Raw genomic sequence first — 26,994 nt, forward strand, 5'->3', positions numbered from 1 at the left:
TTAAATATTAACAGCCGTTCTCACCGTCACTTCAATTAGTATGACGTGAAGACCTCAAATCCTAACACCGCCCCTCCGTTTGCATGATCTCCATTGATAGTCAGAATAAGTCGCTGTCCAGGAGCCTGTAGTGCTGACATCTCAGCTCGTTTTGAAAACAATGTACAGTAACTGCAATGAAACAAAGCGCTAATAGACAACGAAAAACGCATCTGCGATGGACGATGATCTGTTCCAGCTCCGACAACTCCCGTAAGTCATGTTTTACGGGGCTTAAAAGCCACAGATACCACGCTATAAAATTGTTAATTTTATTCCAGGAATGCATCACGGCCTTTTGCGAAACAGGCAGCTTTCCCGCAGAAATTTCGCTTCGTTTTGCTTGTGCTAGCTGACACCTTTGTGTACCACTTCGCCAGTTTTAAACGGAAAGAAAAAAATTCCTCGTCGCATAAAAACGCAAAAGGGTTATTTACAGCAGGATTTCACGGTCACTGTAAATAGACGAGGACGAAATCTAAATGAAGAACCCTACAGTCCACGCTCTCTCTGTTGACTTCATAATATTTATTTTCTGGTGGATGGTTGCAAATAATCGGGGCATTTATAACGCCCTTTGTAGAATGACAGTTTTTTTTTTGTTTGCTTGTATGGACACTTTAACTGTTGAGTAGATGTACTCACGTATTTCGTGTTAGAAAAACATTTGAGAATTCCTTGGGTCTCTCAGGGAATCTCAGCTCATTATATAATATTATTTAACGTGTACAAAGTAATGTTTGTATTTAATTATATTACACTGTTTGTTCTAAGCGTTCATCTAGGTTAGTTAAGCCTGTACAGTTCTTGGTCGTCTGTATTTACATTACTCGTTTTGTGACGTACAAGATTACTGTAATATAGAAGGAAGTTCAGCAGAGTTTGTATGCTTTTGTGTGGATTGGATAGCACTGAATTGCTATTCAGTTTTTCGCCTTATTTTAGTAAAGCAAATCAGATGCAAATTAATTTGATAAAACATGCACATACACACTATTCGTGGACTGGAAAAAGAAAATACAATTCAGCTACCTAATTCTTCTGTTAAAATGTATGTATTTATTTAACCATTTAGGCATACTTTTCATCGCAGAAGCAGGAGAAAATGATGAAGAAACATTAGAAACATGAAGGCTAAGATGCAGTCCACACAACACATCTTTTTGGAGATTAGGATACCATCTTTTGTAAATTAGTTTTCAAAAATAACTAATTTACTAAAATGACATCTATATAACCAGCCATTGGTATGATCAGCAGTTCCGAGAGATTAATCTTGAGGAGTCTTAGCTTAAAATGCCACAGAGAGAGAGAAGGAACCGTCCTGTAGCTCCAGTGAGCAATGCAGTGAGCCAGAGACATTGGCAGGCTTTTCAGATCTATTTGGGATTGACATTTCTATACCACTCCTGAAACAGAACGGGCTTGGAACTGACACTCGCAGTTTCAAGGCAACACAAGCACACAAGAAAGGTCACAGGCACTGCTGGGCCATCTCATTTGTTTATTTTCCATCAGCTAATTGATCCCAGGATCTGATCCAGCCATTTCTTGAAAGAAGCCAACGCTCAGCTTAGACAACATGGCTGAGTAGCCCTTCCTTTCCACTCCACTGGAGAATCCTCAGTCCCTTCACTGACAGATAGCTGGGTCAATACAACAGTTATGGTGCTGGTTGCCCTAAGGTACTGCAATGGAGTGGGTTGGTATGGTTGCTTGCTGGGTAGCTCTATGTGTTGTATGTAATACAAATGTTTGAGCTTGGACCTCAGAGTCACACAGGTGGCCCTCCAAGTGACCCCAGGGGTCCACACTTTGAAGTACCCACTGAAGGCAGTACATGCAATAAAATGCAGAGGAGGTTAGATCATCTTCGTCTTGTCGTTCGATATTAATAGGACAGATCTACAGTTCCATCATGGCACCTTTTAATAAGAGTGCTCTACCCATAAGGTACAGGGAGATCGGGGTTAAAATGCATAGCCTTAGTTTTCAGCATGAGCAGTTTCAAGCTCTCGGGTGTTACATTTCCTACCTACCCTCAGGGCTTACACAACCTATTTTAATGTTATGTAAAGCACACTTTAAAGGTTTGGCATTGCTAGCATAGCATAGTGGGGGGATAGCAAGAGGGAATTCTCATGTTACAGAATGGGTATGTCCCACTTCACATTGGAATAATACACGATAACAGACTGGGCGCACCACTCTTTCAGCTCCAGCCTTTGTGTGTGTGTGTGTGTGTGTGTGTGTGTGTGTGTGTGTGTGTGTGTGTGTGTGTGTGTGTGTGTGTGTGTGTGTTTGTGTGTGTGTGTGTGAGAGAGTAACAAAGACAAAAAAATGGAATTGTAGTTAAGGGCGTTGTTGTAATTTGAAGCAGAACACAAAACAGGTTAGACAGCCCATAGTGAATCTTAGCTTCCTGATAGCAGATGTACAGTAGCCTTTAAAATGAACACAGGCCAAAAGGTCCCTTCTGAGAATTGCACTGATTCTGGAATCAGGTATTTGTAATGTTTTTTTAACACAATGCTTCTAATTACTTGAAATAAATGAATTCAGAAAACTCTTAAGAAACATTGAATTGATTTATTTTTAAATATATGGATCAGCACGGTGTGGTTTATGTTGTGTCCAAGATCACATATCCTAGTATTGATGCAAGTGAGACGTACTGTACCTATTCCTGTATTGTTATGTTTGCAATAAACTGTTTTTAATTTAGTGGTAGAGTTACACCGTGCATCTTGAATGTAGCATTTCAAGTGCCACAATGGATCAAATTGAATTTTACAGAACCTTTAAATTCAAAACATTATCGTCTTTATAATAATATTATATATTATAGTAATATGTTAATAATATATTTTAATCTAAAATATTCCAGTTCAAGGTAACAAAATTAGTCGATTATTTTGAGAAGCTACATGAAATCAGGGAACTGATAATGGAACATGTATCTTCTGATAACTATCAGAAAACTGTGGCTGTGCCCTCAGCTCCCTACAGTTAAATTATTCAACACATTTTCAGATGTAATTAAAAAAACAATGTTCTTCTCCAATCTGCTCACTTCTGTTCTGTAATGTTCTTACTTTGAAATAAGGTACAGTATGTCTGTATGGATTTTTGAGTCAGTTGGGCCACTATCTGTTCATACTAGATATATTTAACTCATGTTTCTATGTACTGTATGTTCCAGCATTAGATAAGATTGCACCCCTTACAGACAAAAAGTGTGATACAGAAAAGCACAAACCTGTAATCTAAGAATAACATTAAATAAAAACAACATTCTGTTATTTTCACTGTACTGTTACTGTATATAATAATCACATTATAAGTGCAGTGATATGACATCTTCCGGTTTGTATCGCTCATTTAAAACATATTTTAAAAATTAGGTGTACTGTCACTTGGCTTAAAGTAATTGAAAAATAATAAATTATGTTCTTTCACTTTTCCAGTGGGTTTTAAAAAAGGAAAGCAAAAGGGACACTTTACTCCTACCTAACCTTTAAAGAAGCACACACAATTGAACCATATTTGTTATCTGACATGATATTCATTGAGTGAAAAATTCACTCTTTGCTGTGACTGCAGGATACAGTGACATTTGCAATGCAAATACGCAATGTTAATTTGTAGCTGCAGTTATTAGCTATTTTCATAAATAAGTGCAAGCAGTTTAACTTCTCACTTTCTTTGGCCATTTATATAAATTACTTTTTATTTTTCAAAGAGTATCACAATCAAGTAAAATGCTACAATAAACTAAAGGGAAATAAATGCAGGCCTGGGATAATTATATAGTACACGGATGGGAGAAGATCTGCATTAAACATCCCCAGAAGTCAGATGCTGAAGGGTGATCCTGGCTGATTATAGAGATTTAAATATCAAAGCTCGCTTACGTCAAGTCATGAATGCAACAGTCTGTACTGTAAGTCTTTGAGGGAGGAAAAGTTGCTTGATCTTTTCTTCATAAACAGCACTTTGGATAATACTTGGATGCTTGTGTTTTGTACCTGGTCGACCTTCTCAGGGCTAGGGAAGCCACATTTGGCCCTGGCTGCTTTCCATATTCTACCTAGTGCACCTGATTGTCGCCATTCTTCTGTCTGTGTTTGTCCCGCTTGTCCCCAGTGTGGTGAAGTTTCGTCGCACGGGGGAGAGTGCGCGCTCAGAGGATGACATCATGTGCGGGGAGCACGAAGTTCAAATTGAGGGAGTGCGGGCACCCTTAGACCCCGTGGAGCTGGGCGATGGGGCTGCGGTCCCCAGGGAGTTTGCGAACCCCACCGATGGTAACTTACGCACACATTTCAACAACCACAAGGCACGGCTTCACACAGAACAGCAGGCACACCTGGAGGTTTTTGGGCTTGGCAAAAGGTTTTTCATTGGCATGAAACATTTGTAAATTAAACAAAAAATAATACCCAGTCAGCAGTATTCCTGCACTGTGGCGTTGGGAATGAAAAATCCCCCAAAAAAGTGTAGCAAGAAGCAGCAGGTGCCATTTCACCCAACATAAAGGCAATTTTAGAAAATTAGCAAAGAAAACCAAACTTAGACCAAGTGCTTGACTAAACACACTGCACTACTTATTTAAATAGCCAGATCACTTAGCTCTTTGTTATTACGGCCTGTGCAAATACCATCCTCCCTTAGGCTTGATCACTGGTGCATTTAGAGTTCTGCTTCGGCAACAAACATAGCTAATTACACTCAGGTTAAGTGCCCTCATACTGCAGTTTCTGGTTTACTAATTGTTTCTGCAGCTGTAGCCCAAAATCATGAATTATGGTAGAAATAGCAGGCTTATCGTTTTCTGTCAGTTAAACCCCTAATCTGAGAAACATAAAAAGGTCAAGCAGTGAGGGGTGAAGGTACCAGCATATCCAGCATTGTGAGAGCTCAGACAGTGGATCAGAATGATAATTTATCTTATCACAAAAAGAGTACAGTTCTTAGAAGTTAATTGCACAGGCTGTGCAATTGCATCAGCTTTAACAAGAATCGTATTGGAGAAAAAAAAAACGTTTGCAGTCTTAAATAATCCATGCAGCGTACCTTCCAAGAAGTCTGATTTCTTGTTATGCACGTATTGCATGGATCTTCAGTGACCATGGGGATCTCCTGTGGAGACTGTGGGCTCGGCACAGGAGAAGCTTTGTACCACAATACCCGTTCTCCACCTCCTGTCAGGAATAGCCAGCTCTCAGAGACCTCTCTCTCCTTTCAGACACATTTATGGTGGAAGATGCGGTGGAAGCTATTGGCTTCGGAAAATTCCAGTGGAAGCTCTCCATTCTCACAGGATTATCATGGGTGAGAAGCTAATGTACTGTAGCTGAGCTGCGCTTCTGTTGCAGGGATGGGGCATGCACAAAGCTGAAGACCCGTGCAGACATCTGTGATAAGTATCGATTGTGCTTTGATAAGATCAGTAGTATGATCAGTAGTGCCGCAGTTTCAGTTGTGTGCTGTAACAAAGGTACTAAGTCTACTGAATCTTTCTGATACTTGAGTTAAAACTGAAGAATACACAGATCTACATTCCAGTCAACATTGTCTGTACATCTACTTACCACCTTAGAATTACGTGTATATTTTAGCATATGATGCTTGTTTTCCATTCATCTGTTTATTCCTGGTGAGGATCACACAGGGGACAAGGCAGGAAGCCAGCCCAACACAGCCAGTTTGTTCTGTACCTGTGGGTGCTGGAGATGTTAGTTACATCAAGGTGGAGAAATGCTGAATCCTGTTTTGTTTTGACATTGGGGCAACAAAGTGATGAGTTCTAGTTCATTTTACTGACTCATATTGCCTCACCTTCGTCAGGCACAGACCTGCTCTTGAGGCTGTGAAACCTGTGGTACCCAAAGATGTACTTTACTTTCAGAATTGTGTAGTTGTGTTAGACATCTCGGTGGTTACGTGGTGTCTAGTCATTATTGTAATAATAAAATTAAAATGGATAAGTAAAATACTCAAAGCAGTATAATTAAAGCAGGCCAGTGCTTACTCTGCCACTGTACCAGTAAAACTCTCTTTTCTGTGTTGTCTCTCTTTGTCCAGATGGCAGATGCCATGGAAATGATGATTCTGAGTATTTTGGCTCCACAGCTGCACTGCGAATGGAGGCTACCCAGCTGGCAAGTGGCCTTTCTCACATCGGTACTGTGTCAGACCCTCTTACCTTTCACACAGACAGGTCTCATGCCGCACAGTCATACCATAGCGAGTATTTCCATAGCGTGCTCACAGGATAGTACATAACTGTGTAAAAAATATTTGAAGTATATTACTCTGCATGAGTTCACATTTACTGAATTTACTGCGATTTACTGCATCAAATTTATTAGTCACCAAACCACTACCACCAAAAGCATGAATGTAGTTCCTTCTAGCGTATGAGTAGCGTATGAGCATAGAGTATGGGAAATTTGAAAAGTGGAAAATTGCATTACAATACTGAGAAAGTCAACAGAACAAAACAACAATGAGTTACCTGTGACCTTAAAGGAGAAGAGGTTTAGGTGTTCTTCTTTAATCTGACATATACTTTTAGATTTATTCATCCTGTATGGCCAGTTGTTGAAAGTTGATAGTAGATTATAACGTGCTCAGGAAGCGTTTGTTTTCCATGACTAATTCTCAGCACCATTACAAACTGGGTTTAAGCTTAAGAGCCATTTTGTGGAAAGATGTGTAAAAAATATTTTTTTATTGTACTTTAGATCCAAATATAAATCTAGAAACATATATGTCTTTAGAAGTTTTTTAGGACTGTTTTTCTTTTAATCAACACTACTGCCAGAGGCACGGTTATCACCAGTACTGTCCTGTTTCTGGGCTTGCCATTTTCAGGTGGTGTTTATCGGGATGATGATCAGCTCCTCCCTTTGGGGAAACATATCGGATAAGTACGGAAGGAAAACGGTAAGTCTCCACGTGGCGTGACTTCACCTGTAATTTCAAAAAATCTGCATCTATAATATGTCTGTGTGCACCGGGCAGCACGCTGGCAGGCTTATCCGCTCAGAGGCCTCAAGTGGCTCAGATCGGCAGCTGCGCCAATTTTATTGAGAGGTTCCTCTCTGTCCCTGCCTGTATCGTTTCACTAAACTCAGTTTTCCAAGACTTCATTGTGCACCACCTTGGTCCAGATTGGTCTTAATGCTTTTCTACAACGCGGCAGCTGATGAGCGTATGAAACTGCTTAGACGCTGCCCGTCTTGCTAGCCTGCTTGTCGGCGCGCTCATGCTGTCTGACTGCGATTGGCAGGGCCTGAAGATGAGCGTGCTGTGGACGATGTACTACGGCATTCTCAGTGCTTTTGCCCCGGTGTACGGCTGGATCCTCTTCCTCCGAGCGCTCGTGGGCTTCGGCATTGGAGGAACTCCGCAATCGTAAGTCGGACCTGAGACAGGCAGCGTGTTGAGTCCTGGGCTGGAGGGTTTTTTACGGGAGATTTGGAGTGGTTATGTCATATGGCCGTCGCCACCCTCTCTCTCCAGTTCTCTTGTCCAGAAACCTTTAGTGGTGTGAAATGTTTCTGTAACACCAACTGCAGCCTTAAAATTGTTCAGAGTGTTGCTAATGGAAGCTGCAATCATTGCAGTGCAGATTCAGTGATATACACCAGGGACACAGGGTACTTATAGGTGCTTGTATCCAAGGAACATTCCTAGCAGTCAACAGAAAACAAGGGCGTCAGACACATTTGTTTGTGATACTCTAGTCCAGGTTTTAGATGATAGATGTTATCGTTACTTTTCTGTTATTATGCAAGTATACATCAAAGGTCATGCAATATAGAAGAGTGAACTGGCAGCACACCAAGTCACGAGTGTTAGGATGGTGCCATTAGCGTACTTTGGAAGGAGAAGTGTAATATGGCATTGTGAATTCATTACGCACGCTTGGATCTTCTGTTTTTCAGCGTCACGCTTTATGCAGAATTCCTTCCGATGAAATCCAGGGCCGCGTGCATTTTGCTGATAGAGGTTTGGAAAACGTCTTTTTTTCCCGTCCCGAGGCGTTTACCACTGCTCCTTCATGGCTTCTGTGTTTGATGACAGCCTAGGGGGCCTCCTGTGTTCATTTCACACGTGTGTTTTGGGTTGTTCCCATCTTCAAAGACAGGGTGATTGGTGTTTCTGAATTGGCCCTGTTTATGCCCTTAAATAAACGGGCATCATATCCAGGGTGTAGTCCTGCCTTGAGGCCTGTCTGCCACTTAAGACTTCAGATCGCCATAGTCCATTCATCCATTTTCGAACTGCTTTATCCAGCACAGGGCTGCGGAGGACCCAGAGCTTCTCCTGGCAAGCAATGTGCGCAAGGCGGGGAGCACCCTGGATTGAAAGGCTATCCATTGCAGTGCAGACACAGACACCCCCCCCCAATAGGGTCGATTTCCCCAGAAGCCGATTAACCTACCAGTATGTCTTTTTGGATGAGACGTAAAACCGAGGTCCTGACTCTCTGTGGTCATTAAAAATCCCAGGGCGTTTCTTGAAAAGAGTAGGGGTGTACCCTGGCGTCCTGGCCAAATTTCCCATCGGCCTTTATGAATCATGGCCTCCTAACAATCCCCCTCTATGAATTGGCTTCTTTACTCCCCATTGATCGCTGGTGTGTGGGGAGCGTTCTGGCGCACTATGGCTGCCGTCGCATCATCCAGGTGGGGCTGCACACTGGTGGTGGTGGAGGGGATCCCCATTACCTGTAAAGTGCTTTGAGTGAAGTGTCCAGAAAAGCGCTATATAAGTGCAAGCAATTATTGTTATTATAATTTGGACTGTGGGAGGAAACTGGAGTACCCAGAGGTATCCTAGAGGAACACGTGGGGAGGGGGGACATACAAACGCCACACAGACAGCACCCCAGGAATTCAGCTCAGGGCCCAACCCCTGCATGGTATACAGTGTGCTAAGCACTGGGCCTTCATGGGCCCCAGCCATAGTCCCCTATAGAATGTGGTAAAATAATACAGAGAACTAGCAAATTAATATGTTGTGTTTCCTTTTAAAAATGTCATGTCTCCCTTTATATACATTATTGATCATGTGCGACCTTGGTCCCCAAAATCCACTTATTTTCGAGATAACTGTAATGGTTTACTGGTGAGAAATGTGTATTCTGTCAAAAATCTGGGACTGTTGTGATGAAATGTAGAACAAAATCCCCTAAGGCTCTCTTAGCCATTGCTGCTGTAAATAAATGCATACAATTTGTCTCAGTTCTTATTTCAGAAAATGAAATGCCAGCACTAGGCATGATCCATCCATCACGTTCCTTCTAGTTCCTGATTAAGTGACGTTGTAAAGACAGGCACTCTTTCTCCCCCTGCTGACCTGTTGGCACTGCCCCTGCAGATGTTCTGGGCTCTGGGCACCGTGTTTGAAGTCCTCCTGGCCATCATGGTGATGCCAACACTGGGCTGGCGCTGGCTGCTGGGTTTCTCCACTGTCCCGCTCATCTTGTTTGCCTTCCTGTGTTTCGTAAGTAACCCAGGTGTTTCAGTAGCTCCGCCCTGTTCCAGGGCTGGGAGGAAAGCATCTATTTCCTCCTGTGTCTTCACTGTGTCACGTTTGTTGGGAATACATTGAATTTGTCCTGCAGTGTCAAACTATTGGGTATAACCTCCATTTCTGAAATTTACTCTTTCTAATCCGATACCTAATCCATCATGTGCTCTTGCTTTGTTGGGTGGGTGATGTTGGTGTGCTGGGGAACAGAGAAGAAAGGAATGGCACTGCCTTGTAGTTTTAGTTTTGTTGTGCTCTGTTTTAATAATAAAAAGTAAATATACACTATCATCAGTGTTTGGCATGATACACATTACGTGTTCAGAATTCCCCTGTTGAAAACTGGATTGCTTTCTGTTGAAATTGTTTTCAGTTTCAAACTTAAAAAAAAAGACAAAGACAGAATTTGCCATTAGAGTATGACTGCTTCCGCAATTTAAAACATACTCAGTGAAATCTCAAATAAATTAAACCCATAACCGAATATATAACGTATGATCTGTAGACCTCAATTTATTATCTCTTTTCCTGTTGCAGTACATTCAGATTTTTACCATGTGTATAGTGTCTGATGACACCTACAGGTGATTCACTGTTATTGGTCCATAATGGTGAATGAGAGAGTCTCACTAGCAGAAGAAGAGAGCAGTAGACGGCTGTGCTTACACACAGAAATAAACATGTAGAAATGACCTGGTTTTGAGGGTTTAAAGAAGAGAGAAAACCCAATCTGTGGAACTTAAATGAAAATGAAATCGTAAAATGAAAATTATTAGGTTTTAATTACAAATTCAATATAGTGTATGAAAGCCATTTAAATTGAATCATACTATTAAAAGATAAAGCACGTGTCTTTCGGTTCATTTGGCTCCAGTTGACAAACGTGTCGAGCTCCGTCCCTTCACCACGAGCAGGGGGGTGTGAATGTCTCCTGGCTCTGACCCTCTGCCCTGTCTCCCTGGCCCCTGCAGTGGCTGCCGGAGAGCGCGCGGTACGACGTCCTGACAGGGAACCAGGAAAAGGCCCTTCACACTCTGAAACGAATCGCCACTGAGAACGGGGCGCCCATGCCCCTGGGGAAACTGATCGCTGCTAGACAGGTGAGGAGAGGAGGATAGGCTGGGTACCCCCAGTGGGAGTCCATACCACACTTGACCTTTTACCTCATCAGCTCACTGGCCCGTTACCTTGTCATGCACTGCGGGGAATGAAATATTCTGAGCACGAATCCTACCGAGCTTTGCAAACTGAGGGATTTCAAGTACTTCATAAAGGACTGACAGTGGACAATTAGAACTGAGCTCAGCTGAATCTGAGCTGTTGTTTAACTTGCTGCGCAAGTTCCGAGTTTGAACAGACACGAGGTAGCACATTACCCAGAATTTGGAGTTGTTTATTGTGGGGTTTCACTGGGAGTAAATATCACATCGCATTACCAGACAGGAATTCTTTCGGCCCCTCCAAGGACAATTTAACAGTGTCTGACACTTCAGGAGAGAGCTGTGTTGTCTTCATTTTAACTGTGACCATTTTCATGATGATAATAAGAAGAAGAAGAAGAGGAAGAATGGTCAAATACTAAAATGAATAATAATTCCTTACACTTATATCGTGATCTTCTGGAAACCCCACTCAAAATACTTTACAGGTCTCCCCTCCACCATCACCAGTGTGCAGCCCCACCAGGATGATGCGACGGCAGCCATAGTGTGCCAGTACGCTCCCCACATACCAGCTCTCAGTGGGGAGAACAGAGTGATGAAGCCAGTTCATAGATGGGGATTATAAGAAGGCCAGGACACCAGGGTTAACACCCTGCACAATACATTCTGCCCTGCTTTCAGTAGCCCCTGTTTGTCTCTGTGTGACAGGAGAGCCGTGGGAAGATCCAGGATCTCTTCTCGCCTCAGTTCCGATGGACCACGGTGCTGTTGTGGTTTATTTGGTGAGTTTTAAGGCTTCGGTCAGCACAACAAGTACAGGACTTAGATACCACCAAGTGTTAACTCTCTGCATCAGTATGTAAAGAACTCCAGATAAAATTGAAACATCACCCACAAAATGAACAACAGGCAGTATGGGAAGCTATGATGTTTTTTAGAATAAGATACATATCATTATGAAAGACAGGTGCATGTAAAATATATATCTAGAATTCCTAGTAAGGAAGTAAATTGGAAAATGAAATGGGTGCAATTGGTCTGTCATTTTACTTCAGCTTGGTTCCTTCCATTGGTCTCACCAGGATGGAGGAGTTATGAGAAAGTAATGCATCTTGATGTTTCTGTTTCAGGTTCTCCAATGCCTTTTCTTACTACGGTTTGGTCTTGTTGACCACAGAGCTATTTCAAGCAGGAGATGTGTGTGGTGGTGAGTGTGACAATTTCTTATTCTCAGAGCCTGCTCTGTTCAGCTGCTGATGAATCAGTTAGTTACAAAATTATTCAAAATACTGCTAGATTTGTGCTGTTTTAGTTTTGAAAACAAGGTCAAATCATACAGGTGGCAACCTACCAATTTGTCTGCAGAAGTTTGTTTTAAACCTTTAGACATTAAATTAAATTTTGTGACAGTGTAGTTTCAGCTGCCCTTTGGATCAACTTTAGCACTAAACTTGTTGTATTCAGCATGCACCATAAACCAAGACAATGATTCATCAAGGATCATGTCATACTTTCAGATTGCCCTGTGCGAAACCCATTCGAAGTTTATCGTCTACTGTATATATGAATAAAACAGAGCATCTCCTAATCAATATACTGTCTCCTCTCAGTCTCCAAGGGCAGGAGAATGGAGCCCCGGTGTAGTCTGGAATGTAAATACTTGTCAACAGATGACTACAAAGACCTGCTCTGGACGACATTGTCAGAGTTCCCAGGTGAATATCAACTAACCTGTATCACTCACACAAAGCACCTTCAGGTAAAATCATTAGGACTAGACAAGGAGAAAGAGCTGTTTTGTCCAGTGGGGAAAATAAATTATGCATGGGATAAAAAAGCGAATTTACCAAGTGTTCCCTCTACTTCTTCACCTAAACCAGACCGTTTTTTCTGATATAGAATAGGGGACAGCATGAATGTCCCATTTAATGTCTTTTTTTACAGTGTCCATCCATTACCAGCAATCCACTTATTCCTGGTGAGGATTGTGGCAGCAAAGAGTCTATCCTGGCTGCACAGGGCACAAGGCTGGGCTACACCCTGGGCATGAAGCCAGTCCATCGCAGGGCACACACACACAGGGCAATATAGAGACACTAATTAACATAGCCAGCATGTCTTTGGAAGGTAGGAGGATTCCAGAGAGCCTTCAGAAAAGTTGCCCCATCCTGGAGTGAAACCCAGGACCCATGAACTGTGAGGCAGCAGTGCTAACTGCCAGGGCACTGTGCCACCTCTTTCAGTTCCTGAAGTGCCACATTGTCAGAAGGTTAGGAAAGGAAGGAAACAAAGCTCAACGTTTTCTCAATTGCCATTAAATACGAATTTGTTTCAGGTATTTCCACACATCTTTCTCTTCTAAACCTCCACTCCACATAGACAGAGGTACCACAAAGGAGCCATATAACTGTACTTTGAATGAACGAGACAGATCCATAAGCAGTGAACATGTACAAACAATAGATTGAATTTCAAACAACTCTATAACTCAAGTGCAAGGACCATAAACTGGTCCACGATCTCCAGAGCTGTGTATATTCTGGTCTGGAGAAGATAGCATAATGATTAACACACATTTGCCAGTAGTCCAAATCACATTTTTGCAGCTATGATAATGAGCTTTTCAACTGCAAACAGTGTGTACTAGCAGACAGTGAAATGCACTGATTCAGGAGGAGAATTGCTCTCAAGGTTATTCCAACTAATAAGATAGGTCTTCTACTTGTCTGTGCCTATTGCCTATGCTGATGGTCTCTCTGCAAGTGAGAGGAAGTGTTGCTTCAGTGACATTGTCTCTGTCTCTGGCAGGCCTGATAGTAACGCTGTGGGTCATCGACCGCATTGGGCGCAAGAAAACCATGGCCCTCTGCTTCTTCATCTTCTCTATCTGCATACTCCCCATGTTTGCCTGTGTGGGAAGGTGAGGGATGAGGGAGTAGCATCTGATTGCTTCCACACAGGAACATGCATGTTGTGTGGTGAATTTAAAGCATTACAGTGAAGTGTTTCACAAAAAAATACAGTTGTGTGCAGGAGACCCATAGTCTATGCATTTTCTAGTGATGTTAGATCTACAGGCATATGTTTTTGATTAATCCTAGAACTGAAGCAGAATGTTTTTGGTGTTAATGCATTATTATGTTGTTTATTAAAATACACTGATAAACTAAGAGTGCTAGAAAGACCTGAAGTCATTTTTAGCATCTCAGAAAGTAAAAGACTGCATTTTTAAATTCTTAGATTCCTTGTAGTGGCTTATATCCTGTTACCCGGAAGACCTCTAAGAGAGGTTAAGAATGTCTTTGAAGAGTTGGTGATTGAAGGGCAGGGAGCTCTGATCATTCTTTGATGTTTTGCTTTTACAGGACAGCTCTCACTGTGTTCATCTTCATTGCAAGGGCATTTATTGCTGGGGGCTTTCAAGCAGCTTATGTCTATACTCCTGAGGTAAGGACGCTCTGTGTCTGCATGCAGTACCTCTGTCCAGGCTCTCTAACCTCTTCTTCACCTCTTCTTCACCTCCGGGGATGTGTGTGGAATCACTGGGGAGTCTATAGACAAAGCCCGTTGTTAAGCATATTGTAAAACATTCAGAATCCTTATTGAAGGACCCCTGTAATCTAGGTTGTTGTCATTTTATAACAAGCCCTTAATTTCCAGAACGTATCCTGCTGTTTTGAAAGAAGAGCCCCAGACCTCTAAATTTCTTTACAGGAGAGCAAACCAGCAACTTTGAAAAATCCCCAAGTCAAAGGGTTTGAGATTTTTTCAAGCCCATCCTCAATAATGTATTTGGAAACCTCAAGGTGTGCATTAACACTTAATTGAGACCCACTGCTATTTTGCGTGAAACAACATTAATCATTCATAATGTGTTACCACTGTATCATGGGTCTTTTAATTAGGTGCAGTGTCAGGAAATAGAAACAAATCCAGCAATGAGATGAAATGTTGTCATATAATTTATAATTCTAAACAAAAACAAAACAAAAGCCTAGCTCAAAGTTCCTACGTATACACGGGGCAGCTAAAATTCTTCAATTCTATAACAAAATCAACAAATGCACCACTCCTAATCACAAATTCACAAATCTTCAGCTTTGTCTTGGTCGGTTGTTCTTCCAATCCATTACAGCAGCACACTTCATGTGTGGAAATGTGGATGTGGATTTGCTCCTCATCCCTAGATGACAGATGTCAGACCTTGGGGGGCCATGTGCTTCCTCTTTATATACTGTCAACTGACCAATCACTGTTACCAAAGTGGTCAGGTGACACAGCATACAGTAGGTTACGCCCTCAGGCTTCTGGGGAATGTTGCTCACTTATTACTGGCCTGTCAAAGGGAAGCATCTATACTTGGTTATTAACATACTCTTAATCTATTGCATATTATAATGAAATCAAAAATGGAATCTGAAACCCCCAGTCAAAAGTGTACCCCCTCCTCTAATCTGAAACTGCCTGAGTGTCATTCAGCTCAATGTGCATCAGGTGTTGTTACTGATTGCTTTCTATGTGTTGCTTAGGTATACCCCACTGCTACCAGAGCCTTAGGGTTAGGGACTAGCAGTGGGATGGCCAGGGTGGGTGCACTCATCACCCCGTTCATTTCGCAGGTACGTTTGTATTGTGTGGCATTTGTTAACTACTGTTGTATTCCCTGTCTGCAACTGCAATCTTTTTAATACACCCTGATCCTTATTGTGACAGTCTTTATTGCACAGATCGAGTTTGTGTTTTTAAAATATTTTTCTTACTTTTATCGGCGAGAAGAGTTGATACAAAAAAAAACAAGTTTCTTAATGTATAATCGTAGAAACGTTTTACAGATTGTTCAGTAAGGGGGAAGCAACAGGGTTAATCATGTTTCTCCTGCGTATAAATGACATTAAATATTTTTAACCTGATATGTAACAAACTCCCCAAACACTGCTTAACCTGCATAAATTGAAGCTATATCTGGAGCCACTTCGTGGATGAACACCTTAGGATCCAAATATTAATTATCTGTAGGCGTGTTTTGTCCCAGGTGTGTATAACAAATGGCCCAGATGCTGTATTGTAGTCAATACCCCACTTATGGCCTTATGTCCTAACGCCTCCCTTATTTCACACTGTTTCACCTGCCCAGGTGATGTTGGAATCCTCAGTCTACCTGACCCTGTCGGTCTACTGCTCCTGCTGCATCCTGGCCGCCATCGCCTCGTGCCTGCTGCCCATCGAGACCACCGGCAGGGGCCTGCAGGAGTCCAGCCACAGGGAATGGGGTCAGGAGATGATGGGCAGAGCCTCGCACAGATCCGGGGGCATCCCACAATCCAGCTCGGGGTCACAGGACTAACGGTGGACTGCAGCGCGCGACGGGAATGGGGCCAAGACAAGTCTCCCTACAGCCCTGGACGATCACCACGTCTGTACCTAGGCATCCTGGGAGGAGGCCTGCCTGTGCAATGGTTTCATTCTATTTTTTGTCCCATCATTGACTACTGTTTATGTAATGACCTTGCCAATGTGACCTTTACTGGCCACAGGTTCTGCGTCTCTGAAGATCCTTGTCTTCGGGTCCCCCCTGGTGAAGCGACTGCTCTGCTGGAGAGCGGTGAGTCCTTTCAGGGGAAGAATCAGAGCAGTGGGGGAAAAGGAGACAAGCGACTTTGGCCTTGTCTCCTTCAAGCAGAGTGTTTAAGATCCCACAATGTCCACTCGGGTCTCCAGGTCCCGAGTGTTTTTTTCAGTGAAAGATATCTTCCCTGATACTTTTTACGAAGCAACGGAGCCTTGAAACAAACATTTTGATCAGCTCCTTGTTAATCAAACGTCACACCTCGGATCAATTAACCTGCTTGCACCCAAAACGAGCTACACGGGCCAAACGTTCTTAACATTCTTCCCTCATACACAGATTAGACTGCTGTCTTTTCTGTGAGAGGTTGTGCGGTAGCACGTAAGAGACTGTAAGACAAACAAGCTAGCAAGGAACGTTTTGATTCCTGTGTTCCTTAGTGTGAAACCATCCCTGGATAGACCTGAAGAAGACACGAGTCACGGTGTTTCATTACCTACTTGTTTGCTTTTATTTGAAGGAAAAAGAAAAACAGAAGCCCTCCGTACTGAAAGATATAAAAAGCCTTCTTAGGTTAATTTCATTTTGGAATAAATACTGTAATAAACCTTGAATGCGACCTTTCAAATCTGATCACAGATTGTGCATACAGCATAAAGAGATACTGAGATCTCACCTGTGACTCTTATTATAATAAACTTAAATAAAGAGGCAGCTACAACAGTAAGAGAAACCACACAATTGCCAGGGGGGCACACACTATTATATTTCAATCCCTGGTTATGATAACATAAAATTAAAACTGCAACACTGTAGGTTTCCATTTTTACATTAGATTAGTTAAACTAAATTTCCACATTTGACTGTAGCTTGATAGAGACCATGCTTTAAAGCAGAGCTATTGTATTTACTGTCTATGCTTAAAGGAACTCCTGATTGCTTAACAACTCTTGTTCCGATTCCATCATTCAGGTCTCTCTAACGACGACCACTGGTAAATCAGATTGCACAGTGAACTAACATGCAGAGCTCTAGCTATATCAGGTCCATAACAGCACTACCCATGCCTATTTAGGTTACATATCAGGCCCCCTTGAATGCAGTTTTCAAGTTTAAGGTAAAATGTACACATGCTGATTTGTCTCTGAGAACAATTACTTTTGAGTGTGGGACGAAATGTGAGTTTTTTTTTAATTGATGCTGTTATTTGAAAAAGGCGTTGTGCCTCTTTGCAAGTAATGAACCAAGAAAAGTGACCAGGAAAGTCCTGCACTTATCATACAATCTGTCAATTACATGCCTGCCTTTGTAATTTATTGCTAAATTTACGTGTCTGTACACAGATTTTTGCCACTGCACTGTATGTAAATGTGTATGATACAATGAACTATGTTTAAAAAAACAGCATTACATCGTGCAAGTGTTGGCTATTTATTTTCTAGTTTTATGGCACCACATTATCCAGTTAATCTGAAACAAAATGTTAACAATCGATATATCAAAATTACATTCATATATAAAACTTTGAATTTAATTACAATTTAAGATTATTCTTAAATGTTTGTTCTCTAGGACTCTTTTAAAATTCTTGTAAAATTGATACCACAAAATCTGTTACCTTAAAAGTTTCAATCACACGTTTCTATGCGGATTGTACCATTATTTTTTGTCACCTGATACTGCAATATGTGATTGAAAACTTTTAAAACACAAACATACTGACAAAGAAAAGAGTTTGATGAACAATCGCATTAACCTGTTCTGTTACTTTTAAAATACATGGTAAATATCTGGAATTATAATACTTTTAGTGTTGCTGTTGTGCTTTTAGAAAACACCAGTTTAACCAATGATTAAACCAAAACATTAAGGAAGACATAACATTAATACACGTAACATTTGCATTCAAATAAAAAATCTTTAGTGTTGTTGATTAGAAGGTGAAACTACTGTCTGTGGACAATTCTTAAAGATTCTATGCTTGTCTGGCTATCACAGAATTTTTTTAATTGCAGCAAGCACTGTGGTTTCAACCTTACGATCGCTCCTGTGGGTGATTTACAACGCTTTCAACTCTCAGGTTGGTTGAAAATGGTTTACGTTTCCTATTTTCTGAGTGTGCTGTGGATTCAAAAGGCCTATAATGATAAAGATGCACAGCTGACGAAGCACACTGTCTCACAGGCGTGACAGTGCCCGCCTGCCTTTCCGCTCAACGACCTGTCCGAAGAGACGAGCAGCCTCCATAGCACAGCCCCAGTGGATGGTGAGGCCATAGCCTCCATGGCCATAATTGTGAATCACCTGAACAAGGAGAAATCACCACTATCATTCACTTGTGCACTTAGATGCACGGTCAACAGGTCTGTGATTTCACTCTGAACTAGCTTCATGTTCTGAAAATGTAATGTGCAATGTTGCAGCACTGCAGCCTCTCCATTTACCTGATGTCAAATAAATTAGGGCTATATATAATAATGCTGCCTGAGGTGAGACATTTAACAGACTCGCTTAGGTAGTATGAAGCAAGGAATGCTTTTTGAGGCTTGAGTGAATTAGCAGGAACACTCACCCCAACATCATGGAAATTAACCTAGCAGAAGCACTGATGGGCTATCCTTGCGTTATGTAAAAATGGATGTGCAAAAATGAATGTTGATATGTGCACAGAACTAATGTTGGTTAAATAAACTTACATTTATCTTTGGGGTTTTAGAAACCCCTTTTTTCGTGGACTTTCTTTTGCCGCTGTTGTCTTGCTTAGAATTTAAAATCACTCTCTCTTGAACAGAAGTCAAATGCACTGTAATTCTTTCTAATTCCAGTGAAACAGAACCGAACAGCACTCCTTGTTTTTCACCTGCACCTTTGACATTAGTGTACATTAGAACATCAGTAGCCTGCTACTAAACAAATTGGCATTTGCAGGTACTTAGTTCTTAAGGTTATCTCTCGGTCCCCTTGCGATCCAGTTCTTCTGCTGCTTATCTCTGCCCAAACTTGGTTTCCAGTCTTGTCACCATAGTGCTCACCTCACACTTGGTTCCTCCAAACTCTAGCGTCTCCTTTTCCACACGGACTTTACTGCGGACGGGTCTCAGACCTGACCAGTCATCCACGATCTTGGCATGCTGAGAAATGGGATTCATGTCAGATATCACAGTTGCAAGGAAACAGGAAAATGTTCATTTCATGTGTCATGTTCTTCAGGCTGGTGAAGACACCTGAAGAAGGCTCCACAGCTGAAACATTGTGTCTCTTTTTTTCATTTCAGCTTGGAATCAACCTTTACCTGTTCCTTTGCATACCCTTGTACAGGGTATGAGTCTGCACATGTTCATGATGGTGTAGTAATGCGAATGAAGCAGACTGTTCATTAAGCACAGAGGCATTGTTCAGGACACCTGACAGCTTTGGTAAGCTCAGGAGGTTACAGGAGCACATTTACTTTGAGATCTGAACCACAATTTTCTTAAAGTTGTCAACTTATCTTCTTGGTTTCCAAAAGCTTTCAACGGTAATTGGACTGGGATATTTAAAATCCTGTCACCATCAAATGATACTATGCAGTAAGAATATGCTTCATAAAGCTTGACCTTTTACAGAGCGACAACACAAGACTTTGTATGAGAAGTGTGAGATGTGTTACTAACCTTGAGACTGGGCACCAATTTGCAGACACTTTCCCAAACTTTCAGATGGTCTGCGGAGTTATTTGCTTCACTCCAGTTTCCCAATTGGAAGATACCACCTAAAGTCACCAACTCACTCCTATTTTGATTTTTTTTTTCAAAAAGAAGGAAATACATTAGTTATAAAGTCAAACCCAGGATCTAAGATCTGGGACATAGCAGTACTGTGCTACCCTGACACCTCTATTTACAGAAAGAATTAAAAAATATATGTGCAAACATTTATTTTTACAGTGTATATGATATACATACATCCAGGTGGATGTTGCACATTATTGGTGGTGGAGGGGAGTCCCCATTACCTGTAAAGCGCTTTGAGTGGAGTGTCCAGAAAAGCGCTATATAAGTGTAAGCAATTATTATTATTATTATTATTATTATTATTATTATTATATACAGTACATGCTACGACAATCTTGTTTTCATAAACATATGCATTAATATAATTACTTCACAATGAATGAAAGACAAAGATTATACAATGCGATGTATAATATGTGCACAGAAGATGTTTTTGCTTCTTAAGTTTATAAAAGTGAGCAAAAACATTCTTTAATCACTTGCTAAGCTCGTAAAAGCTGGCCTTTTCACTGGTTATGTCAGTGGGTACACACTTGCTCAGGTTAAATTTCCTCTTACCCTGGTATAACGTATGGGGAATTGTAGACACCAGCCTTAAAGTCATGAGTCAATATGAAATGCTTTATCCATGGAGCATGCACCTAAAGCCAGAATTCAAAAAGAACTAGAGAGTTCAGATAATTCCATTGTTCAGAACACTTTATGAACAATAAAACTTAAACATTAATTTTGTGTGTCAAGCAACACAACTGTACTTTCCTTCCAAGGTATTTGTGTGAAGAAACAGTTCTCTTTAACTCTCAATTATGAATATTTTCACAGGTAAGGGATCCATTTTCAGGAAAATCATATTTTAAAGTGAGTAAACAACCACTGGAACACCGCTACGCAGTACATAAGGCAAATGCTGGACCACTCTACCTGTATTAAGCCATGAATAAGGCTCTTGCTCTCTTGAGTTTAGAAAAACAGCTATCATTTGAAAATCCTCTTTATCCTCCAGGTGTTTTCCTAATGCTTTGGGGCCCCGTGCCTCACCTTCAGGATCTGTCCGCGGCCAGGCTTGAGCTCCGGATCAGGCTGGAGCTCCCCTGCCCTTATCCCAGTACAGTTCACAATGACATCGACCCCGGCGTCGGCCAGCTGCAGCCACAAGGGAGGAGAGGAAGAGATCAGAGGGGAAGACAGAGACAGGCAGCGGCACACGCAGCACCAATGTCTTGACCCGTGGCTTAGCTTCTGTGTGAAAGGAAAGCAGTAGAACAGGGCTGGAGAGCTGGTGTGTCTTCAGGGTTTCTAGTTCTCTTCACTGCAGCAGCACCTCAAGGGGAGGGGGGGGGGGGGGGACTGTTGAACTGGTCCCATTAATCCAAAAATAAGCTGATTGAGGGTGTTAAGAGATGGGTTTGAATGAAAACCGGCAGACACACCAGCCCTCTGCTCTACAAGGTATTCTCTTGCCATCCTTATTGGCCCACTGCTTGACCTCCAGTATCTGTCATATTTACAGGACATGAACTGGGGCAGTCTGCCCTGGAGTAGTCTGAGGAACTGGTCCTGACGGCAGTTGGTTTGGTGCTTTGATAATCATTTGAGAGTCTGGTGTAGCACGTATTCCTGGCTCCTATGTAAGTATTAACAAATGTGCTTTTGTCAAATGTTTTCACCTCTTTGAAAGATCCAATGGTCCTCTGATAAAATGTCACTCCCCGTTCCTTTAACCTAGAAAAAAACAAATGAAAGGAAAATACGCATTCTGCTGAAACCCTTACAGTTATTACTGAATTATCTTTAACAATTGTGCAATGTTTTTTATACCCATTAGGAAATGAGTTGCAAAATTCTACATTAAACAATAAGATTTAATGTATTTTTGACTGCTGAATGCTAAAGTTAGATAGAAGATTGATTGTAATAATTAATATTTATTAACAAATGACTTACCTCTCCATGAGCCAAGGCAAATATTTCTTGCCTTCAATCATGAGTGCAGTGTTGAACCATCCACAACTGAAAATAAAACAAATGGGAAAGAAAGAAAATAAGAGTAGATGATATGTGCACTCATTCTTTTGATACACTACCACCAGTATTTACCCTTGAGAGATAGCAGTGCAATTGATTTGTATCACACCTAGTTCTAACTTAATTGATGGAAGATCATTATACTGGATACAGCCAGATGTTCATTAATGTCTATAGAAGGGCTGGCTCTTAAAGTGAACCACATGTTGCTTGGACATTTCACCTTTCAAGCATTTCAAAAGGGCTTTTCGGCTATTCACTGCTTAAGGCAAATTTCGATCAGCCAGATATAACTAAAAATAAGGAGGAATTCATGGAATGCTTTAATTACAGGATAAATGTTATGTTACATGTTATTTTCTGTAGCAATGAAATGGACAAAAAGCACCTTCTGACTATCAGAAACACTACACAAGCATTACAAGAGAGCAGGACGCTTCAAGCCACAGTGGAAGAGACTGGCAACTGGGTGGCTGTAGGCCGCAGTAGCAGGGAATGGCATCCTCTCCACACAGGGTTGTGTTAATGAATTAACAACTGTACAGCAAGCAGAAAACAACACACTATGTTATGTGCCACAACTGATAAAGAGGCCAATGTAAGCAGCAGTGTGCTGCAGGGATCCATTTTGGTCCTGGTTCTCTGTGCAAAGTGTACAGAGATCCACAGAGGTCGGAGAAACTCTCACGTACTGCGTGGGTGACTGCATGAAACTATGCATGAAAGGGATCTGGGAGTTTATGCAGATTCATTTATGCTCTCATCGAGACAATGTGGGGAAGCTGTAAAAAAGCTAACTGCATGCTAGGGCACAAAGGAAAATAACGTGGAATTTAAATCAAGGGAAGTGAAGAACAACCTTTACAATGCACTAGTAAGATCTCACTATTGTGTTCAGTTTTGGTTCGCACAAAAAGGGTACTATAGTGTTAGTAAGAGTTCAGAAAACAGCAAGGATGATTCCTGATCACAGAGGATTGTCATATACAGTACGTACAGGTAGCAGACAGTAAATATTACAAGGCTAGAACAAAAGAAATTTAAAAGAGATTTGATCCAGGTATATGAATGCTTCTAAGCTATAGGTAGTATCAACCCAAGGGACTATTTTGTACTCAGTGAACCAAGGACTTGAGATCACTGTTGGAAAGTAAACAGTTATTCATTTAGAACAGAAAAGTGGAAACACTTCTTCACATGAAGATTTGAATGTATTTGGCACAGCGATGCCAGCTACATAGCTGCCCAAACTCTGGACTTCAAGAAGAGGCTCGATTAAATTTTAGATTTGCTTAGCTACTAAACAACCACGAATGAATGACCTGAATGAGCATGAGCTGAATGACCTAATGTCCTTTGCACCTTATTCTACTGTGATAGTTTTTCATTCTGTGTGAACTGAATCCCTTCGTCTATCCAATATGATAAATAGTTTAGTCCATGGCATGATATGCTAGATAAAGCATTTAATGTAAAAAAATTAACATAGAAATGTAAAAATTCAGACACGATACGTGCCTCAGACTGTAAGAAGCACTTTTTTCCTTATCCGACATTGATACTAAAACAAACTGCAGGCTGAAAAGGAATGCAATTTATTGTGCAAAGCCTTCAACAATTTGAAGGCGATGGTTTCTGATGAGAGTCAGGTGTGACGTCTGGGATATACCTGTATCCAGGAAACATCTCCAGTTCCCGCTTGGTCAGGTGTCTGAATCCCAGCACAATGTCCTTCCAAAACGGTTCCTGCATGGAATGGAACACAGCATGAAAAAACATTGACTCGTTCTTTGAAAGTTGCTTCCTTTCATATTTTTTAAAGCTTATTTCCATAACCTTAAAAGGGGTAATACCGAAGGGTTTGCTAAGAATGGTTTTAGCAGTTTCAAGAGAAGCTTTGAAACATGTCTTGGACATTCAGGAGCACTAGCTTAGACATTCAGCTTGAACATTCAGAAATGTGTCGGCCAGCATAAGTTCAGTTTTGGCTACTGGAAAAGGACAGCTGTTCCAGATGTGGCCCTCGGATGGTGTTGGTTTACTTGGGAAAGTCCTGCATGAAGCGCTGGGGGAGTAAAGACACTCACCTGGGCTGGCTCAGTCAAGAGGTTGTATCCAGACTGGGTGAAAATTCCCATTTGAATTGAATCTGGTGAGTTCATGTAGGATAACATGTAATCAAATGTTTCCTTGTTCCACTTACTATAAGGAAAGAAAGGAACAAGAGGCAGTGTTAAACTTAAAAAAGGTAGACACTGAAGCATACTGTATATCAGCATCTCCCCACCTGCATGCAATCATGGTTTATATCTACTTCTATCAAACAAAATGCATGTGTAACCTTATGTCACCACCATAATCCAAGATAGAAAACAGGAAATAAACACAGCAGACCTACATTTCTTGAGTGTTTCCTTCAATATAGAGATAGGGCTGCCACAGGCCTGCAGCTCCATCGCTGGTGGTGAGAGGGGTGTAGCGATCGGCATAGACCTCGATAGTCAGAGGGCTGACAGTGGAGTGATAGTGGTCATAGATGCACTGGGCTGTGGAGAGCCCGATGACTCCTGCTCCTATTACAGCCACCCGCATGTCTAGGGAGAACAAGACAGCAATGAGACGCAGGAAGAGCAATAGTCAGATTTCACGGTCAGGCATGGGATACTTCATAACATCGAAAGCCATCCATCCACCCATCTTCTAACTGTTTCTTCCAGTTCGGGGTCGCTGGGGGACTGTAACGGGAGCCGGTCCTGACTCCCGTGAAGGGCGTAGTTTAGGACCCTGTGCAGACGGTATAATCCGGAGGTGACTGGAGAAGGGCTACAGGGGAAACACGGTGAGGAACGGAAGGGCGGTGCAAACAGTGCTCCAGGTGCAAGGGGAGAGCGCAGGCAAACTAGTCCAGAACAGTGCAAAGGGGAAATCGGGGCGCAGTCCGAAATCCAATACCAGGTATACCATCCAAGACGAGACACGAATAAAAGCAGGAGCAGGGTCAGGGACAGGAACAGGAACAAGGTGGTTAAAAACGGAGTGACGAGGCTGGTCAGGACGCCGTTCAGAAGCCTACGCCCTCACGCCGCGGATGTAGGGCGACTTGATGCTGGGCGGGCCTCCGGGCGTCCGTCTTCCAGTGCAGAGCCCTGAGCTTCAGAGGAACGAAGTTGAAATAACAGACGGGGAACGAGGGGCAGGTGAACGTCAACAGTGAAACTAAAATACAAAAGGGTCGGAGCGCCCCCTAGAGGAGGGATGACGATCGTGACAGGAACTGGAGCAAGCAGCAGGTGCAGGGCTCACCCTGGACGGGACACCAGTCCACTGCAGGGCTCACACATACTGTGCTCACTCCCAGGGCTAATTTTCCCATAAGCCAATTAACCTACTAGCGGTTTTTGGAACTCTGGGAAGAAACCCGGAGAAAAGCACCAAAACCATTCTTGTTACCGTTTTCATTTCTGTTGCAAACCAGGTGTTCTGCCTTGTGGGAGACGAAGCTTGTTTGAAGTTTTTGCTGCTCTGCCCCTTTGCGAAATTCAACTTCACGAGCTGTTCCTGTCTGCACCTACAGTAGGAGCTGCACGAAAGCAATAAAAAGGGGGCAAAGGGAATTTCTGGGGACATGTGTAGAATAAGAACATACTCTGCAAGTCAGGAAAAGTTTGATAAGGATTTACAATATCATCTTTGATTCCAAATCATAATACAGTATGGCCATCAAGTCATAAAAAGAGTACAGTCTGTACAGGTCAGAGGGGAGGGTGCTAGAAATGATTAATGAATGACAGAACCAAATCTTTTCATCAAAAGCACATAGCAGAGGAAGTCTAAATAAAGTACATCCCCAATGTTATTTTAAATGTTGTTCACATGCAGCATGGTGGTTTTTAAATAAGCTCCTCATCAAAGCCAGACAAAACCCAGCTTGAGACGAGGAATGGGCTTTTTCCTTTACTTTCTTATCCCTTCAAATAGTCAGCATTTCCATTGAGTCTATTTAAACTTTCAACACTCTACTCTGTTGGTTCAGACACGCTGTATTCTTTAGTTTTTCTTTCTTTTGTGTCAAGTTTAATGTTACTACTACTGCTGCTTTTATAATGAATACTGTTTTGCTTACAGCAAAAGATCTCTGCACTATTTGTTAAAGAAATCTGAAATGAGCAAGTCTAGGAGTAAAACAGTTCTCTAATCATTCGATTTTAGGTGTGATTGTAACCCATAAACTCAATACTCACAGAAAACACGGGTCTCTTTTAGTTCCTACTATTTATAACGAACACGTGACTTGACTAAAAAATAACGCCCACTCCAAAGAGAAAAAAGAAAATGAAAGAAGTGCAGTATGTAGAAAAGTAGAAAATATACAAGTTTATACTTTGACCTTATTATGAAGGAAAGTGTTAATAAGATTATGTTCTCTTCGGTATCAACTTTGCCTATGAATTAACAGATTGCTGCGCTAATAGAATCAGGACCGAATCTGGCCATGTCTGTGTCTCGAGTTAGCAAATTACAGTCACGAGGAACACAACAGACGAAGAACAGACATTTCCGCAATACTAATTCACATATGCATCGTGCAAATCCAATCGAAATAAATATAAAAACAAGATTTTTTCCACCAACCTCAGTGTTTTCTACCCCCTCCTTCTGAAGCTTCTGTAGTTCCTTTGCAGTATTCTACGTTATGTCTGCAATATTAACTTGTAACTGCGCGTCACAGAGTTAAAGGAAAATGTTATTACATTTAAAAACCGAGAAATGTAAGATTACTTTTAAAAAGTGCTTGCAGAATTGCTCCGCACCTTACAGGGTAGAGGAGGTCATCTAATTTATTTTCGCAGGCGTGTACCTGTTGGGTTTCATATTTCAAAAA

General features: G+C 41.7%; 2 protein-coding genes across 4 annotated transcripts; one reads left to right on the forward strand and one right to left on the reverse strand.

Annotated features, from left to right (window-relative positions):
* The first annotated feature begins 50 nt into the window (after positions 1-50).
* Positions 51-17,734, forward strand: svopa (SV2 related protein a). 2 transcript variants are annotated; one of them, XM_088617831.1, is made up of 16 exons: positions 51-252; positions 4,186-4,346; positions 5,288-5,373; positions 6,127-6,225; positions 6,919-6,990; positions 7,337-7,461; positions 7,995-8,058; positions 9,433-9,558; positions 10,557-10,685; positions 11,457-11,530; positions 11,879-11,955; positions 12,359-12,463; positions 13,557-13,668; positions 14,114-14,195; positions 15,278-15,367; positions 15,883-17,734. In XM_088617831.1, exons 1-16 carry the CDS (start codon positions 218-220, stop codon positions 16,090-16,092), a joined length of 1,647 nt encoding a protein of 548 aa, XP_088473957.1. In that variant the 5' UTR covers positions 51-217; the 3' UTR covers positions 16,093-17,734. The 2 variants fall into 2 exon arrangements, with proteins under 2 accessions (XP_088473957.1, XP_088473956.1); XM_088617830.1 differs by lacking the exon at positions 51-252 and adding an exon at positions 2,402-2,543.
* On the reverse strand, positions 17,727-26,982 carry LOC148641579 (D-amino-acid oxidase-like). Of its 2 annotated transcripts, XM_088617833.1 has the most exons (12): positions 26,745-26,982; positions 25,563-25,692; positions 24,511-24,706; positions 24,200-24,314; positions 23,782-23,858; positions 22,032-22,097; positions 21,755-21,809; positions 21,126-21,230; positions 20,646-20,728; positions 19,968-20,085; positions 19,347-19,445; positions 17,727-18,618 (listed from the first exon to the last, which is right to left on the reverse strand). In XM_088617833.1, the coding sequence occupies exons 3-12, from the start codon at positions 24,702-24,704 to the stop codon at positions 18,493-18,495; spliced, it is 1,038 nt and encodes a 345-aa protein (XP_088473959.1). In that variant the 5' UTR covers positions 24,705-24,706; positions 25,563-25,692; positions 26,745-26,982; the 3' UTR covers positions 17,727-18,492. The 2 variants fall into 2 exon arrangements, with proteins under 2 accessions (XP_088473959.1, XP_088473958.1); XM_088617832.1 differs by lacking the exon at positions 25,563-25,692 and having other exon boundaries at positions 26,745-26,980.
* Positions 26,983-26,994: the final 12 nt, after the last annotated feature.

Source organism: Lepisosteus platostomus, chromosome 24 (assembly GCF_059453375.1).
Source record: "Lepisosteus platostomus isolate fLepPlt1 chromosome 24, fLepPlt1.hap1, whole genome shotgun sequence".
In the NCBI taxonomy this organism is placed as follows: domain Eukaryota; kingdom Metazoa; phylum Chordata; class Actinopteri; order Semionotiformes; family Lepisosteidae; genus Lepisosteus; species Lepisosteus platostomus.